Source organism: Eptesicus fuscus, chromosome 6 (genome assembly GCF_027574615.1).
Source record: "Eptesicus fuscus isolate TK198812 chromosome 6, DD_ASM_mEF_20220401, whole genome shotgun sequence".
Lineage (NCBI taxonomy): Eukaryota > Metazoa > Chordata > Mammalia > Chiroptera > Vespertilionidae > Eptesicus > Eptesicus fuscus.
In genome coordinates, this window is record NC_072478.1 from 85594783 (window position 1) to 85611021 (window position 16239).

Consider the following 16239-nt stretch of genomic DNA (forward strand, 5'->3'; position numbering starts at 1 on the left):
CTTTTCTCCAATAGGAGGCTGAGTTCTCATTCTCAAGTAATAGACCTATGAAGACCCTTGTCTGCATTCTCTATACTTTGCTCAAGTATATTTGCCTTGGCATTTTGCATAACTTTATGCTTTATTCCAGTATTTCTTTTTCCTTCCTACAGCAGAGGTCAGCAATTTTTTAAAAGTCCAGATAGTAAATACTTCGGGTATTGTGAGTCATATGGTCACTGTTGCAACGTTCAACTCTGACATTGTTGTGGGAAAGCAGCCATAAATAATATCTGGAATGACTGAGGGTATTTCAAATTTTATACATAAAACATTGTATATAAGAACAGGCAACAGGACAGATTAATCCTATAGGTTATGTAATAGTGACCCTTGATCTATGCTGTTAAATTTCACCAACTTTGTCATTTCCCTGTTTGAAACATTAAAAGCAGCAAAATTAGGCATGACAACTGACCATCATAGGATATGGGTGGTCCCAGCCCACTTTTTCCTGTAGATAGCAATCCTAGATCTTATATCCCATTTAAGAGAAGGTTTACAAGAACATTCCTTACTCAAATTGTTTAACAAATTTAATAACAATACAACAGACCACATAATCCAGAAAACCTATTCTCTTCTCTCTTTTCAGGACCAATGTGCTGAGTTTCGGGATAATATGAAAAATGGAAAACTCAGCTGTACCAGGGAGAGTGATCCTGTACGTGATGCTAATGGCAAAACATACAACAATAAGTGTTCCATGTGTAAAGAGATACTGTGAGTACTTCTATTAACAGTCATGTCTGAAAGATAGCCACATAGTCCTCCTAAATGAATGCCTAGTTCTCTACATGAAAACTATTCTTTTTGTTAATTCCAAAATATTATTTCTACTGCTTCCCCTAAGGAATGGTAAGAGGTTAAAAAACACATGATCCTAAGGGATTTCTCGATCTTTCTTCTATCATGGGCTCCATACTTTTAAAAAATAACATTATAATAAGTTGACCTACAAATCAAGGTAGCAGAATGATGAGTTAATGGGGAATTAAAAATTACAACTTACGATGAAAAGGTGAAATAACTGAGGAAGCTGGACTTTGAGACCTGAAACTTGCTTTAAATATCTGAAGGGTTAATATCAGAAAGAAGTAATGAATCAGCAGGCTTGTTCTTTGTTGTCCTGAAAATGTGAAATAAGACTAAAGGATAGAAATTACAGGGAGATATATTTGGACATAAATAAATAAAGGAGACTTTAAAATTACTTGAGTTGATCTACCTAGAACATCTACCTGTGATGAAGCTTTTTAAAAAATATGTTTTTACTGATGTTAGAGAGAGAGGATGGCAGTGGGATAGAGAGATAAAAACATAGATGAGAGAGAAACATCGATCAGCTGCCTCCTGTGCACCCCCTACTGGGGATCAAGCCTGCAACTTGGGCATGTGCCATAACTGGGAATTGAACTGGGGACCTCTTGGTTCATGGGTCGATGCTCAACCACTGAGCCATACCAGCCAGGCGAGGAAGGTTCTTAATAACCCAGCTGGCTATCCATGATGGGGATATGCAGAGACATTCTCTGTTCAGGAAGAGATCTAGGATACATAAACTCTAAGGGGCCTTTGAAACCTGGGTACATGTTAACAAGATGACTATTGACTCTTTTCTAGGGAAAAACAAGCAGATGGAAAAAATTCGTATTCTGGCTATAGAGCAAATGGGACTGAATCAGCATCAGGAAAGGTGAGTCATTAACTAGGTTTTGGCAAGAATGGTCTTTCTGTAAGTCAACATTTGGCTATCAAAAATATGGAAAGAAATGTCATTGTTGCCAACCAAGATCTTGCCCTTAGATCAGAAGCCATCATTAATGTAAATATCACTGGTAACTTGTTCACTGTGGAAATTTAATATCAAATGGAAATCTTATAGTCTTATACTTTACAAAGCACTTTTATAAATAGTAGTTTATTTAATTCTCTCAACAGCCTAGTAAAATTTTGAGTCAAGACCTTCAGATTTTCTTCTTCCTCCCCCTGTCCCGCAAATACAAGCAAGAGTTTATTTAGAAAGTCATAGAGGTAGGAGAAGTGAGCCATGGAAGAAATGAGCCAGCTGAGCTGTGTGGGCTCAGGGAACAAGTTACAGAAGCGAAAGAAAGGCCATTGGAACTTAGGAGAAAGAGAGAAGCAAGATATGCCTGAGGGAAAGGGAAAGGCATGGGCATGCTCCATAGAGAGAGCCGCCCAAATCTTCAGATTTCAAAGTCCAATAAAATACTGTATGAAAACAGTCATACCTAAGGTAATCTGCCCTTCTTTTCAGGATCCCTGTGATGAATTTAGAGGCCAAATGAAAAATGGACAACTTATCTGCACCCGAGAAAGTGATCCTGTCCGTGATTCAAATGGCAAGACACATGGCAATAAGTGTGCAATGTGTAAGGAAAAACTGTGAGTATCTTTGCCTTTAAAATAGAACCAGGGTAATAGAAGCATCTAGCAGACTGTCCAACATATGAGGGAAGATGGGGGTGGGAGGTTTGAGGGGTTGGGGGTAAAAGGAAGGTGGTAAGAGATCAACCAGAGGACTTGTATGCATGCATATGAGCACAACCAATGGACACAGACCCGGGGGGTGGGGAGGGTGGGGTGGGCGGTGAGGGCCTGTGCTGGGGGTGGGGTGGCTGGGGAGAGGTCATTGGGGGAAAAGGAGACTTATGTAATACTCAAAACAATAAAGAAGTTAAATTTTTAAAATGGGCCTTTGTGAGTCTTAAAGTATAATGATCATTTCTCATCAATTTGAGAAAATGACACATTTTTAAAGACAGATCTGGTAATTAATGAGGTGGTTGTCCACTTTGGTTGAAATGTTTCTTTCCATTCTTTTCCTCCAGGGAAAAGGAAGCAGCTGAAAGAAAAAAGAAAGAAGACAATGACAGGCAAAACACATCAGAAAGGAGCAATGAAAAACAGGTAATATATGTCAATACTTAAATTTGGATGGTTGTTTGTATGGTTAATTTATCCAACAAATATTTATGAAATGCCTACTTTGTTGTAATCATTATAACTATAACAATGGTAAACAAGAAAGACATGGCCATGTCTTACAAAGAAATAGCATGTTAATCAATGCCCTGAGAGCACCTCTGATGCAATTACGACCATCTATAGGGCCAGTGACAGTTGTCAAATTATTGTTGTTATCAAGTAAATTTCTTTTCTGAAGTTTTAAGACAAAAACAAAATAACCAAGTAAAAGTTACAAATAAGAAAGCATGTATCATTGGAGCTCATGATGATAAATTCTTGTCTTGGCATTACAGTGCCATCTTGTGTTCAATTTTGTACTTTAACACATGATGTCAATGCTTTACAACACCTACATAATATATGACACAACACACTCTCTTATAACCCATCTCTAAGCTCCAATCAGAAGAGTAAAATTTCCCCAGGAAAGTTTTCCCATTAATGAGGCAACTTTTCACTGTCTATACTGACTAAACAAAATGAAACTTAATAGTAGTTATCATTTTAAAAATATGTTGGGAATATCTGCTATGCATTTTGGTAAATGAATGGTTTTGCGAAAAGGCTTTATTGTACAACCTCGAGTGATATCTGCTGGCCATTTATTCTATTTGTAATCCGGGTCAATTTTTTTCGATTATTTATTATCTATTTTAAGAATGGAAAACAAAAAAATCCTCTCTCTGTATGTACATATAAAAAATGTCCAGATAGTGTGTGTGTGTGTGTGTGTGTGTGTGTGTGTGTGTGTGTGTGTGTGGCAAAAAGGGAGCTATAGTCTTATCTACTCATGCAAAGTGAAATAAGCTTTACAAAGCATTTGCATTATCATATTTAAACCAACCCCAAATCTATGCAGTGGCTGGTATTTTTCCAGTTTTACAGTTCAGAAAAACTCAGAGAAGATAACTACAGACAGATAATAAATGGAAGATTCAGACATTGCACCCATAAAGCAAAGGTTGCAATACAGGAAGATGAATGCTATCATAAACATATATGTATTGGTATGCTGGAAAGGGAAATCATTCTAGTAGCTTTTAAAAATGATAGCTGTGAAACATTTAATATGTTAATCAGATATTGAATTCCAGAAAAAAAATTTAAATGCTCAGCCAAAGCACGTCTAGATTTGTCTATGGACATCACAATTTAAAGAAAGAAGGATAACTATAATCTAAATTACTAGCAGTATTTGTTAAGTAATCTTTCCACATATCTACTTTGGCTCTTTGGGCTTAACAGAAATTCAAGAAAAACTTCTGTAGATATCCAAAGCTTTCAACAGAGGCCAGATCCTGAGGACCCAGTTCCTTTGGCTTCTTTTTAGGAACATCTTCTCACAAATATATAGGAGTTTCATTTTCTGCCAGGTGAAAGCAGTGAAGAAAAGGAAAACAGCATGGTTGTGAGCAAGTTTTTTATCACAAATCCAACATTGACTTTAGTTACTTATTCTCTCTAAGCCTTACTTTTCTCATCTGTAAAATGGGGATAATGCTGCTTAATGTATAGGGTTTTTATGACAACTAAAGAAATCTATCAGAGCACCCAACAAAGTACCTGGAATATAATGCAGATTTGATTAATTTTTTTGTTTTTGTTATTGTGGAACAAAGCTAAAAGTTTACATTCTAGTATGTTTTACCCAAAGAGCATCTTTTAGTTCATTCTGAGGTTATTTTTTCTGTGTGGAATAATGGGTGCAGTTGTAGAGAGACAGGTTTTGAGCTCAGCCTAATAGAAACCTGCATAAGAATGGTATGGGCTGCCTTAGAAGGAAAATTCCATGGGGAAAGACAGTTATTTGAGAGGGATGTTGTGGAGAGGATCCTAACTTCCTGAGCATATATTGAATAAAGTGCCTTTAAAACACATTCCATCTCTAAAATTTCATTTTCTCTAGATATTTTCCTCCCTGAAGTGTTTTGAGTTTAGACCTTACCAGCCAATCCTGTTTTCAGTTCTCAGACCAGACTATTAACATCTTGCTTTGCTCCTTTTGGCAGGACCAGTGCCATGAATTCCGGAGCATGCTGAGAGATGGAAAGCTCATCTGCACCAGAGAAAATGACCCCGTCCGAGGTCCATATGGGAAGATGCACGTCAACAAGTGTGCAATGTGTCAGAGCATCTTGTACGTGAGGAGGTTTATTGATCAGTTTGATGTGTTGTGCCTGATAGCCAAAAAAAGCCCAACCCATTCTTAATTTAAAAATCCAGGCACTTAGAATCACATGTGAGAAATATAATAACAGCTCCTCACTTGAGAAGAGCACAATAAGTTTCTAGAGCAGTTCCATAAGAAATTCATTTTGATGTTGAGCAGCATGTGGGATGGGGGGAGAGCTAGTGGATTGTGCCCAAATTATTGGCTTTCAAAGAGGAAGCTTATCAGCTAAGTAACGTGGGACAGGCCAATTCACTTTACAGAGCCTGGCTCCTCCTGTATGTGAAGGGAACAATGATTTCCCAATACAGTTTTTATAGGCATTTGAGGAGATAATATTAAAACTGCTCATAAACTTTAAAAGCACTAAAACTATATAATGAACAATCAATACTGGAGAGTTTAGTTGTGCTTTAATTAGAAAAGTAAAAAGGAGAAATGAAGCAACTCTCTCTCTATATGAAACCCATAAGTAGATTCTACTAGGGGAAAAGAGTAATGGCCTAAGAGGATCATATGATTCTGACAGCATAGTAATTGGATTGAGGAAAGTTGAAAGCATTGCCATAAATTATGAAAATTCCAACAAGCAGAATTCATTAGTAAAAAAACAAACAAAACTATTTTAGATATTTTTGGAACATGAAAAAACTCTTGAATTTGTTAATGTTTAGAACTGGAGAAATACTTGGTTTAAAAAATTCAATAATAATCCTGGAAAAACTACCCTATCCTTTTTTCTTCTGCAGTGACCGAGAAGCTAGTGACAGAAAAAAGAATGATGAAGAAAAATCACACAACAAACCTTCAAGTGATAAAAAGGTTATTTCTTTAAAAATATGAAGAAAACTATTTTACTTTTCATCCTGAGATTTTGAATTCTACTCCAGTGTTGGGATAATGAAGATGCTAATGTTTTACCTCAAAGAAAATTGATTTTTCCCATATTGTCCTCCTCCCCTGCATGCTTATTTCTGACACTAAATGTGAATGGAGGCTTCAGGTGGCTTGCTGACATTGATTTAACAGCGAAAGTAATATAATCGAATCGAAAAGCCTTGATGTCTTTCTTTCTGTTTTCTCCAGATGATTTTCTCAGCATCAACAAATCAATAGCATGCATGTATGATGCTGCCTTTTCTGTTTGCTTTTCAAGACTCCGAAGAAGACGTCGTCATTCAGTCCTTTAGCAGTGATAATCAATCCCATTTGTAGAGTTAAATTCCTGTGAGAATGTCCTTTGGTCAAGGGTACACCTCGTGTGGCAAATAGGGGAAAGGAAGGATGGAAGGAAAGGACATGAGAGACCAGAAGGCCTATCAAGCATTGTTTTATGTTTCCTTGCATTTGCAGGACCAGTGCAAAGAGGTTCAGAAAGGAACAGAGAATGGAAAGTCTGGGCATTCCTTGGCCTCCATTGCCAGGATAAGTGCAGTGAGTCTGAGCCCAGAGCCAAGAGAGGACCTCCTCAAACCCAGTGTGAGAAAACCACCAAGCTAAAGGGAAACAGCCACGCTCACTTCTTTCTCATTTTCCAGGACGAGTGTGCTAACTTCCGGGCGTACCTAAGGAATGACGAGCTCCTTTGCACTCGGGAGAATGACCCTGTGCGTGGTGCTGATGGAAAGTTGTATAAGAACAAGTGCTACATGTGCAGAACTGTCTTGTGAGTAAGAGTTCCCTATGACACCTTCAGCATGTGGGGGAACTGTATTTGTAGAAACTGCCGTTTAAATAAATATGGGGTCCTTACACCACGTTTTTATACTCAAGACCCTTAATTTGACAACATCTGGTATAGGAAGAAGAATGCTTGGATTTGGAGACAGGAAATCCAGATATAAGATCTAACCATGATATTTACTAGCTGTCACTTAAAAAGGTTTTTTCATCTCTCAGGATCATAATTATAAGAAATTATTTCAGAGTTTTGTTCCAACTTAGATCAGACTCAAAAGAGAAATATATATAAACTAGTAGACCATCTGCAGGAAGAATCCTGCAAGTGGCCGCTGCTGCCGCCCCGCTCCACCCCGCCCCTCCGGGCTTTCCCTCTGGCAGCCACCTTGCTTCCCAGCTATTCCTCCCTCTTCCTTCTAAGTTGTCTTCAGTCTTCACTCCTCCCTCCCTCAGTGTATGCAAATTAACCGCCATCTTTGTTGGATAATTTGCATACTAGCCCTGATTGGCTGGTGGGAGTGGCTGTGGCTTGGGCGTAGTGAAGGTGCAGTCAATTTGTATATTACTATTTTATTAGGTAGGATATATATTTATGCCTCCAAATATATAAAGTCAATCTCCAAAGTTAAGGAATTTGTTTTTGAGAAAGCATTTCTAAGTTATTCTGATGGACAACCATATTTGGCAACCAATGGGCATGATAGATAATGATGACAATGATCACAATTATCACCATCATCATCATTAGTATTCATTTAGCTCTTTGTAGAATGTTGCTGTTTTTTTTTGAGGAAGGAATTATCAATACTACCTTTTTTTATGTTCTAGAAAACCTAAGCTCAAGGAATTTCAGCAAAGTGTCTAAGGTCACACATCTATTACGTGATAAGAGCTCTAAACCAGAGCCCTACTATGTACTTTCCTTATCATGTCACCCTGGTCACTCTCTATGTTCTGTGTTTTGAACATAGAATATTCTAGGGTTCCATCCTATTTTATTAGAATTACTTAACTTCCCACTGGAAGTTATAGAAGCTAGTTTTTGTGGACATAACTTTAAATTACTTTTTATTTTCTTTTTTAGTCAAAAAGAAGCTTTGGAAAGGGCAAGACTTCAAGAAAAGCCATCCCAACCTAGATCTTCCAGTGAAGAAGACAGCCCAGATTCCCCCAAATCTATTCTGGTAAGAATGATTCTTTCAGGAAAGCTACTTATTAATTTAATTTGCTTATTAGTGGGGGTGGGGGGGTTGCCACTGGCCCCCTATGGATCTCATTTCCATCAAAAGGCCTGGGAAGGGCTGATTCAGTACAGGCTCAAGTCCTTTTGCCCATATTGTCACTTGTGACTTCAATAATTACTTTATTAATTCAAGGAAAATAGGACATAACTTTCCCTCAACTCAATGCAAGAACTGCTATGACTTGTTAGTCTATACTTTCATTATCATTCACTTCACAGCATTTCTATATTCTGATTACTTTGAGTCATAAGTTATATAAAAGTGTGTTATTTAATTTCTGATTACCTAGAAACCTTATCACTGTTACATTTATTATCAGTATTATCCCACTGGGATCATAACACTTAAATTTTATGACTTTAATTCTTTGAAATGTATTGACACTTGTTTAACAGCCCAGTAAAAGGTTTATTTGATGATAATTTCATGTGTACTTGAAAAGAATGTGTAGTCTGTAGTTGTTGGATATAGAGATCTATGAATATCATTTAAGTTAAACTGGGTAATTTTGTTTTTCAGATATCCTATATCTTATTTATTTTTGGCTATGCTATCAATTACTGAAAGAAGTATGTTAATATTTCCATTTATGTTTGTAAAGTTATCTATTTCTACTTTTAGACAATTTTTTACCATATATATTTTGAAACTATATTTTAGGTACATGCATATTTGGGATTGTTATTAATGAAACTATTATTTTATCATTAGAAATTATCTTCTTTATCTTTGCTAATACTTTTTATCCTAAATTCTACTTATGTGATATTAATATAGATATCTAGTTAGCTTTTGTATAATGAATGTTTGCATGTATATATTTTCCATTCTCTTACTTTCAACCTATTGGTTGAAATAGAAATATTTATTTAAAGTATACTTCTTATAAACATTATATAGTTGAGTCTTTTTGTTTTTCTAGTATGATAATCTCTGTTCTTTAACTAGAGTGTTTATTCTTACTGTTATTTAATGTAATTACTGACACAATCATATTTAAGTCTTCTATAATTCTGTTTTTAAGTTTGATTTTTCCTTTGGCCCTATTTTCTTGAATTAATAGTTACTATTAAAATCACACTTCTAAAAGACTACAAAGAACAAATATGTTCCCTCTTCTACATGAAAGATATATCTTTAATTTTGGAAAACATACTGACAATTAACATATACTGAGCCCTTAGTGTGTGCCAAACACTGTGTTATGCATGCATTTAAATGCATTATCAGATTTAATCCCCTAAAACACCAATATGAGACAAGAGCTATTATTATTCATGCTGTTCAGATGAGAAACGAAGGCTCAGGGAAGTGAGGTAAATCTTTCCTCCAGTTTAGTGACAGAGCTGGGACTCAATAGCCCATGCAATTAACTAGTATTCACCTCTGATTAGTATTTTCCTTTCTAGATTGCATATAACCAGTGCCTTCATTTAAGATAAAATAATATTATTTTTTGCATGATTACCATACTAGAATCCTTCCTATGGATATGTCTCATTTATCTGTGCCCAATATCACGTAGAGTTTTGGCTTTCTTATTGCTTTGTTCTTCCTTATGTCTTGATTTAGCTACTTATCCTCCCTAGTTTAAGGAAACCAAATCCCGGAGGTTAAATTTACATAATAATGCTATGAAATAAATAATGTGACTTTGTTTGACCTATGTGACAGTTTCGTTACTAGTCATTTATTCAAATGTGATGGAGGAAATGAAGGGGACTTTCCCCAGCTCATCCCTCTTGAGTGCCATGGAGCAAATCTGATTTATGTTTTGCTTGTTCAGGATTCTGAGATGTGCAAACACTATAGAGTATTGCCCAAGATGGGTTACCTTTGCCCAAAGAATTTACAGCCTGTCTGTGGTGATGATGGCCAGACATACAACAATCCATGCATGCTCTGTCATGAAAACCTGTAAGTATACAAGTCACACTATTATATCTTTTAGTGCAGAAGCTCTTGTCTATAGTGTTTCCCCTGGCAGTGAATGGATAGCAATTTGAGGTGTGCTGCAACCAGATGACTAATCACTGCAGTTCAAATCACATTTTGTGATCATCATTATCTAAAATAAAGGAGATTTGATGTTATCCCTTTACTGACATTGGTTATATATTTTACTGAGTGGAAGTGAAAGGAAAAAAGTGGTGGGGTTACAACAATTCGAGAAAATCTCTATAAGCTCGTGTATAGTTATGGGAGTCACGCATCCTTTGTCTAATAGAAAAAGTTGAAAATCATTGCTATTTAGAGTTAACCTAGCCTGTAATCGCTAATGGGCCTTAGGACTACCTGATAGTCACAGATTTCCCATCTTCCCTAAATCATCTTATTGGAGTAGGAAGTGTTACTATGCAAAAGAAAGCTCACTGGAGCAAATGGCAGACCTGGTGTCGGCTTTGGCTTTCAGATTTGAAACTCTCTGTGCATCTGTGGGCCTGTTACCTCCTCATGCTGAGATTCAGCTGCTTCATTGAAGAAGTGAAACAGTTCTTTGAGTCAACTGACTTTACAGGGTTATGGCAAATAATTATTATTTTAAATTAAATACAGAGGATTTGTTTTAAGACTGCATGTATTGGTGGTAGCTTTGTTATTGTTTTTCTGCTCAATTGCTGACACTTACCTCCATCCATATTCCTGAACTTTTCCCAGCCTCCATTTGACTAGCTTTAAATGAGAGCATGGTGATAAATCTTAACTTTTCCACCTCACCCCACTCCAGACTTACATGACAATCTGTGGATATTCTATCCTTCTCAGGACACTATACGCAAGGTCCAGGATAGGGGGATGGACCCAATCTCCAGCTTTTCAATTGTAGAGAAATATTTGAAATTACATATATGTCCTTTTAAGTCAAATAACTCATAAAAGGAAAAGCTACTCTACACTTCATATACTTAGAATAAAAACTGAATATGAGAGCTTTATGCGATCTCACATCTGCAGACTAGGCACTTTCACTCTTCTCTGAGTTCTCACTACCTTCCATGGAGTAGTGATAGCTTCACAGAGTGTGAATCTGAAGCTCAGAGGGTGCAGGTAATTTGTTTAAAGTCACATAGCTAGGAAGCAGATCAGACAGGATTTTAACCTTGTTGCTTTGGGGATAATACAGTTTTCTTTCTACTACACTGCTTCGGTATGCCAGGCAGTACTTCCTTCAAAAATTGGAGGTAAAAAATGCCCTTGATAATATGAAGAGAGTTAATCTTTTCAAAAGAGAAAAGAAAATGATGTGACATTAACAATTTTTATGCATAATGTCTATGGACACATTAATCTTTTGAAGTCCATCCATGGGTCTTACAGAGTTTTAAGAATTAAAGGAATCTTCTGTTTAAGGGATGAATACAACCACTCAGGAATTTGTTACTATATAATGCCTTATCTTTAGCCCAGAAATCCTTCAATTTCTCTTTATTGTAAATGTAGCCAAACATTCTATTAACTATATAAATTCATTCACAATATACTCAGAATTGTTAAATTTTAGAAATACATTTAGAGATCATTTAGTCCAAAAGCCATTATTTTACAGATGGGGAAATGGGATCCCAGAGAGAAATTGGAATTTATTGAGTACTGATAATGTGACATTCTATAAACTATATAAACTCATAACAAGTGAACTTTCTATTAACTATATAAACTCATAACAAGTGAATTTCTATTTCAAGGAACTTTGCAGTGAAAAATCCCAATGATAAAAATATTAATAAAAGCATGCTTCAGGAAGGATTGTTTAGCTAAAGGTAATAGAAACTGGGAGTATATTTTATGAAGAGAAAATTTAGGCTATGCCAGGCAAAAGGAAACAGTATTGGTTTCTGTTGTTTTAGAGTAATCTAGAGGGAAGCAGTTTCAACTTTGCCCAAAGACAAAATGAACTGTCTTGTTAGACAGTAAATTTCCCATCACCAGAGGCAAACAAGTAGATGTTTGATATATAATATTTCTTAAGTAAGAGGCCTTATAATTAATATCCTTTAAGTCTTTCTAATTCTAAAATATAAACTATATGATTAAGTCTTGTTATATTTTATAAAATATATTTATATGTCTATAGTCTCTATGTATTTTATATGTTTATATAAATATATTTATGTGAAATATATTTTATAATCCCCGAGTCACATTATCAGTACTCAATAAATTCCAATTTCTCTCTGGGATCCCATTTCCCCATCTGTAAAATAATGGCTTTTGGTCTAAATGATCTCTAAGTGTATTTCTAAAATTTAACAATTCTGAGTATATTGTGAGTGAAATGTGACAGAATAGATACAGGGATGGGGAAAAAGGCTGGAGCTAAGTGAGAAGAGAGAGACTAAATGTGATGATGCCTACTAGAAAAGAGTTGAATGCAGATCCCAGGACCTACCCCCGATTTCAGTTCTGGTTGATGCTCAAATATCACCCACATCAATCCTTGTTGTTCTTCTTTCCCCATCTCTGAAAATTACTCTGTTCTGTTTTAGAATACGCCAAAGTAATACACGCATACGCAGCGAAGGGCCGTGTGAGCAGAATAGCATCCCAGAAACAACACCTCTCAGCGTGCCAGCATCTGTAAGTACATTGGCATCCATGATTGCAGTTTTTAGAGCCAGTTGATGAAGATAATTAAGTAATTGCTGAAATATGTGGGAATAATAATACAGTAGTTAACATCTAAAAATGTTTACTGGGTAGATTTTTTTAGTAGTGATGTCTCTAATAACAATTTCACAGAGTAGGATTTCTTTTAGGTGGTCTACAATAAAAAACGAAATAGAGACCAGGAGAGGTCAAATAGCAACAGAACGGGGTTTAAACCATTTCTGTGTAACCCCCATATCCTTGCATTTTTACATTGTATTAAATGATCTTCCCTAATAAAAAGTTGACCTTTTCATTTAAATTCCTACAAGAATGTTTTAACACACATTATTGAGTTTGATATTCTTCCTGGTGATTTCATTTGAGGAATCTCTTTCTTTAGCAAGATGATGTGTAACTTGGGGGGAGGGGAAACTGAGAATATCCAAATAAGAGAATTTTTTTTTTGTTACCAGATAAATGTGGACTCTATTTCCAGTTTTTGATGGCCTTCATATATGAGACCTTTGGCAAATCGCATAAATATTTAAACCAGCAATTTTCAACTGCTGTGCCAGAAGAATTTTTAAAACATGCAAAACCTGATTATGTAGTCAGGGACACTGACCTCTTTTCCTTTAGATTGTCAAATTAAAAATGACAACAGCCAACACCACAATGGCTATCTCGTGTGAAAGAATCAAAATTATACCTAAATTTTTTTTCAGATTAGCAAAGGATATATATTTTGGTATGCTGCAGAAGTTTACTAATTAGTTTATGTGTGCCATGAGATGAAGAAGGTTGAAAATCTCTCATTTAAACTAAAGATCTTACTGAGCTACTGAAAGTATTCAGGAAGTGCTGACTTTTAAGCATTTGGCACAGTGTCTAAAAATTAATGGCATTTATTGTTATTATCACTATTATTATTATGCCTAAGAGACCGAAGTATGAATTTAGAGAAACACACACTGGCACCATGTTTATTTTTAATCACTTTAATGAATTCTCTCTTAATAAATTTATATTTGATATTCACAAATTAATTAATTAAACAACATTTAATGAATAGATAATAATTTATTATTACCAACATTGTTATTGTACTCCCTTCCACTGCCAGCTTTGGCAAAATGGAATTGGAAACTGTTCTGCCACATTTGAGAATCTTAAGCAACACTACATGAGACCATACTCAAAAGAACTACTCAGTGGTGCTTGATATGGGAAACCGGAAAAACGAACTATAAGCTGTTTCTGCTTTCATACTAACAGCTGGAGGCAGGTAGAATAGGTGGAGCATGGGCTGAAACCAGGACATTTTAATTTCTCATTTGGGCTCAAGAAAGTCATCTATCTACTCTGGGTCTTTACATGTCTATAAAGAGAGGGTTTCAATTTTTGCTCCAGTCCCCATATTGTGTTTGCTCTCTTGTTACATATAAACTCTTAACAATTTGCCCCTCATTTTATTGACGGACAGACTGTCCCACAATCTCACAAACACACCTGGTCACGTATATCCTAGAACAGGAAGGGGGAAATAATCTTTATATAAATTTTATAGACCACACCTTAGGCACACCTTCCTGCAATCTCATTTAGACAACTTGACAAAAACTGCTTTAGGGGGGAAGTTGCCATAGGAACATATGATAAGATGTATTTATTCAAATAATGAAGAATCTTGCCAGGCTAAGCAACAAAACATTTGTAAGGGAGTTCCTTCCTTTCATTTTTGGGTGTATTCTTTCCACCAGAGGTGTATATCAGAAATTATTAATGACAGGAATTATTTATGATGTTAGCTGATGGATCAAGTCATTAGAACAAAAGGTGTCCTGGGTGTGATTTCAGTTCCCTCTGTGATTCAGTGCTGTGATTTTGGAATCACCAAGGTGGTATGGGTGGGTCATGGCTCAGCATCGCTCTGGTAACTACTCTGGATTCATATACAAGAGGTTGGAACCTATTGCCTGATCATTGTTCCTGGGTAGGAGATAATCTAAGAGAGCCTGGACTCCCAAGAATGGAATAAAAGGCTAGGAAGTCACAACTTTTCTGGAAAAACAGATTGAGGGTCCTGGAACCCATTCTTTTGCTTACTATCTAAGAAGGACTTTCTATTGTACAGTAACTGCTAAGATGCATATGCTTTTTCTTTTTGCATCCTCACAATGGTCCTGTAATCAGGGCAGAGATCTTTATCTTTCCCATTTTATAGAAAATCATCCTGTAAGAAATCCTTCAATTTATCAGCGTTGTTCAGATACAATTATTCGGTATTGTATCTTGAGTCCAATGTAGATGTGACTTTATTTCTTATGTTCTGCCACCATCCTTTAGGTATCAGGAGATTCTAAGCACCCGGGGCTCTGGAGAAGGCATTATCTCAATTAAATAAAAATTAGCTAATTTGCAAGGAAATTACTATGTCAAGGAAAATACCAATACTATTTTGTGTGGTGGATAAGCAATGCTTCTCAATTTAATGACAAAGATTTTCAAGGATTTAGCAAGACCATAGCTTGAGATTTTCTAGCCAAAGGAAGTCTCACAATTTTAATTTCAATGTGAAAGTTGAAATGGAGGTTTGAGTTTGGAATGATAGTGCTACCAGGGCTCCAGGTGGTAATGTGTAGTTATATGAAAGAGGACTCCCTGAGGTACTTGCCCCCCTTTAAAAAAATTTGTGTTGATTTAATGTTTTAAATGTTGATGAAAGAGTATATGAATATTGGATGCATCAGACAAGGAAGATAGCTGGTTATATTCTCCTGGCCTAAGACAAACAGGGAGTAAAACATTAGTGTTAGAGGAATTGGATTTTAAGTTCTGACCAAATGTGAGACTTTGGGAACTCACTAAACGTCTCAGTTTGCTCCTCTGTGAAATAATGTTAATAGCACCTCTTTGCATGAGGGTCACATGTAATAGAGAGTAGACTTCATTTTTGCATCTACCTCACCAGGGAGTATGTTCTAGGTGCTCAATAAAGGCTCATTGAATCAATTGAATAAAATGTGAAAGTGATTTTAAATTGTGAGTCCTTGATAGAGTGCAGGAATCTATGGATTTCTTTGATTATGGTACGGCTATAAATGTACCCACATTTCTACAACATCTCTGAATTTCTTCCATCTAACCTACTCATACTCATCTTCTCTTCTAGGTCAAATGATGTGAGGACTGGTGAAAGCCATGAGAGACCATTTATATCTTTATTCTGAATTGCCTACCTTCACCATCTGTATATACAAAGAATTCTTCAGAGCTCATCTTATTTACTGTAGAAAACAATAGAGACTGTTGGGGGAATGGACTCACTGACTTTCAGTCTTCTCCATCTCTTTCCTCATAGATTCTGCGATCAGAGGGTACAGAGACATCCCCACTCAGTCTGTGTCCACAGACCCCCTGGTCACAATGCTATCTGTCCAATTACTTGTTCAATAAAAGTAAATCCAGCAGAACACCCTTTTCTGGATTTCTTTGCCACTGTCTGACAAATAGGAAATTGTTTTT

The 16239-nt window shown here is 36.1% G+C and overlaps 1 protein-coding gene across 2 annotated transcripts in view; it reads left to right on the forward strand.

Moving 5' to 3' along the window:
* Positions 1–16187, forward strand: part of SPINK5 (serine peptidase inhibitor Kazal type 5) — a 68766-nt gene extending 52579 nt beyond the window's left edge. Inside the window, exons 23-34 of one of the 2 annotated variants that reach the window (XM_028145966.2) lie at positions 635–762; positions 1663–1735; positions 2318–2445; positions 2892–2970; positions 5040–5167; positions 5950–6022; positions 6554–6634; positions 6739–6866; positions 7965–8064; positions 9911–10041; positions 12612–12702; positions 15887–16187. In XM_028145966.2, coding sequence (XP_028001767.2) covers positions 635–762; positions 1663–1735; positions 2318–2445; positions 2892–2970; positions 5040–5167; positions 5950–6022; positions 6554–6634; positions 6739–6866; positions 7965–8064; positions 9911–10041; positions 12612–12702; positions 15887–15895 — 1149 coding nt within the window. In that variant the 3' untranslated portion in view covers positions 15896–16187. The remainder of the gene's footprint in view (positions 1–634; positions 763–1662; positions 1736–2317; positions 2446–2891; positions 2971–5039; positions 5168–5949; positions 6023–6553; positions 6635–6738; positions 6867–7964; positions 8065–9910; positions 10042–12611; positions 12703–15886) is intronic. The other variant, XM_054718020.1, reaches the window with a different exon arrangement.
* The last annotated feature ends 52 nt before the right edge of the window (positions 16188–16239 follow it).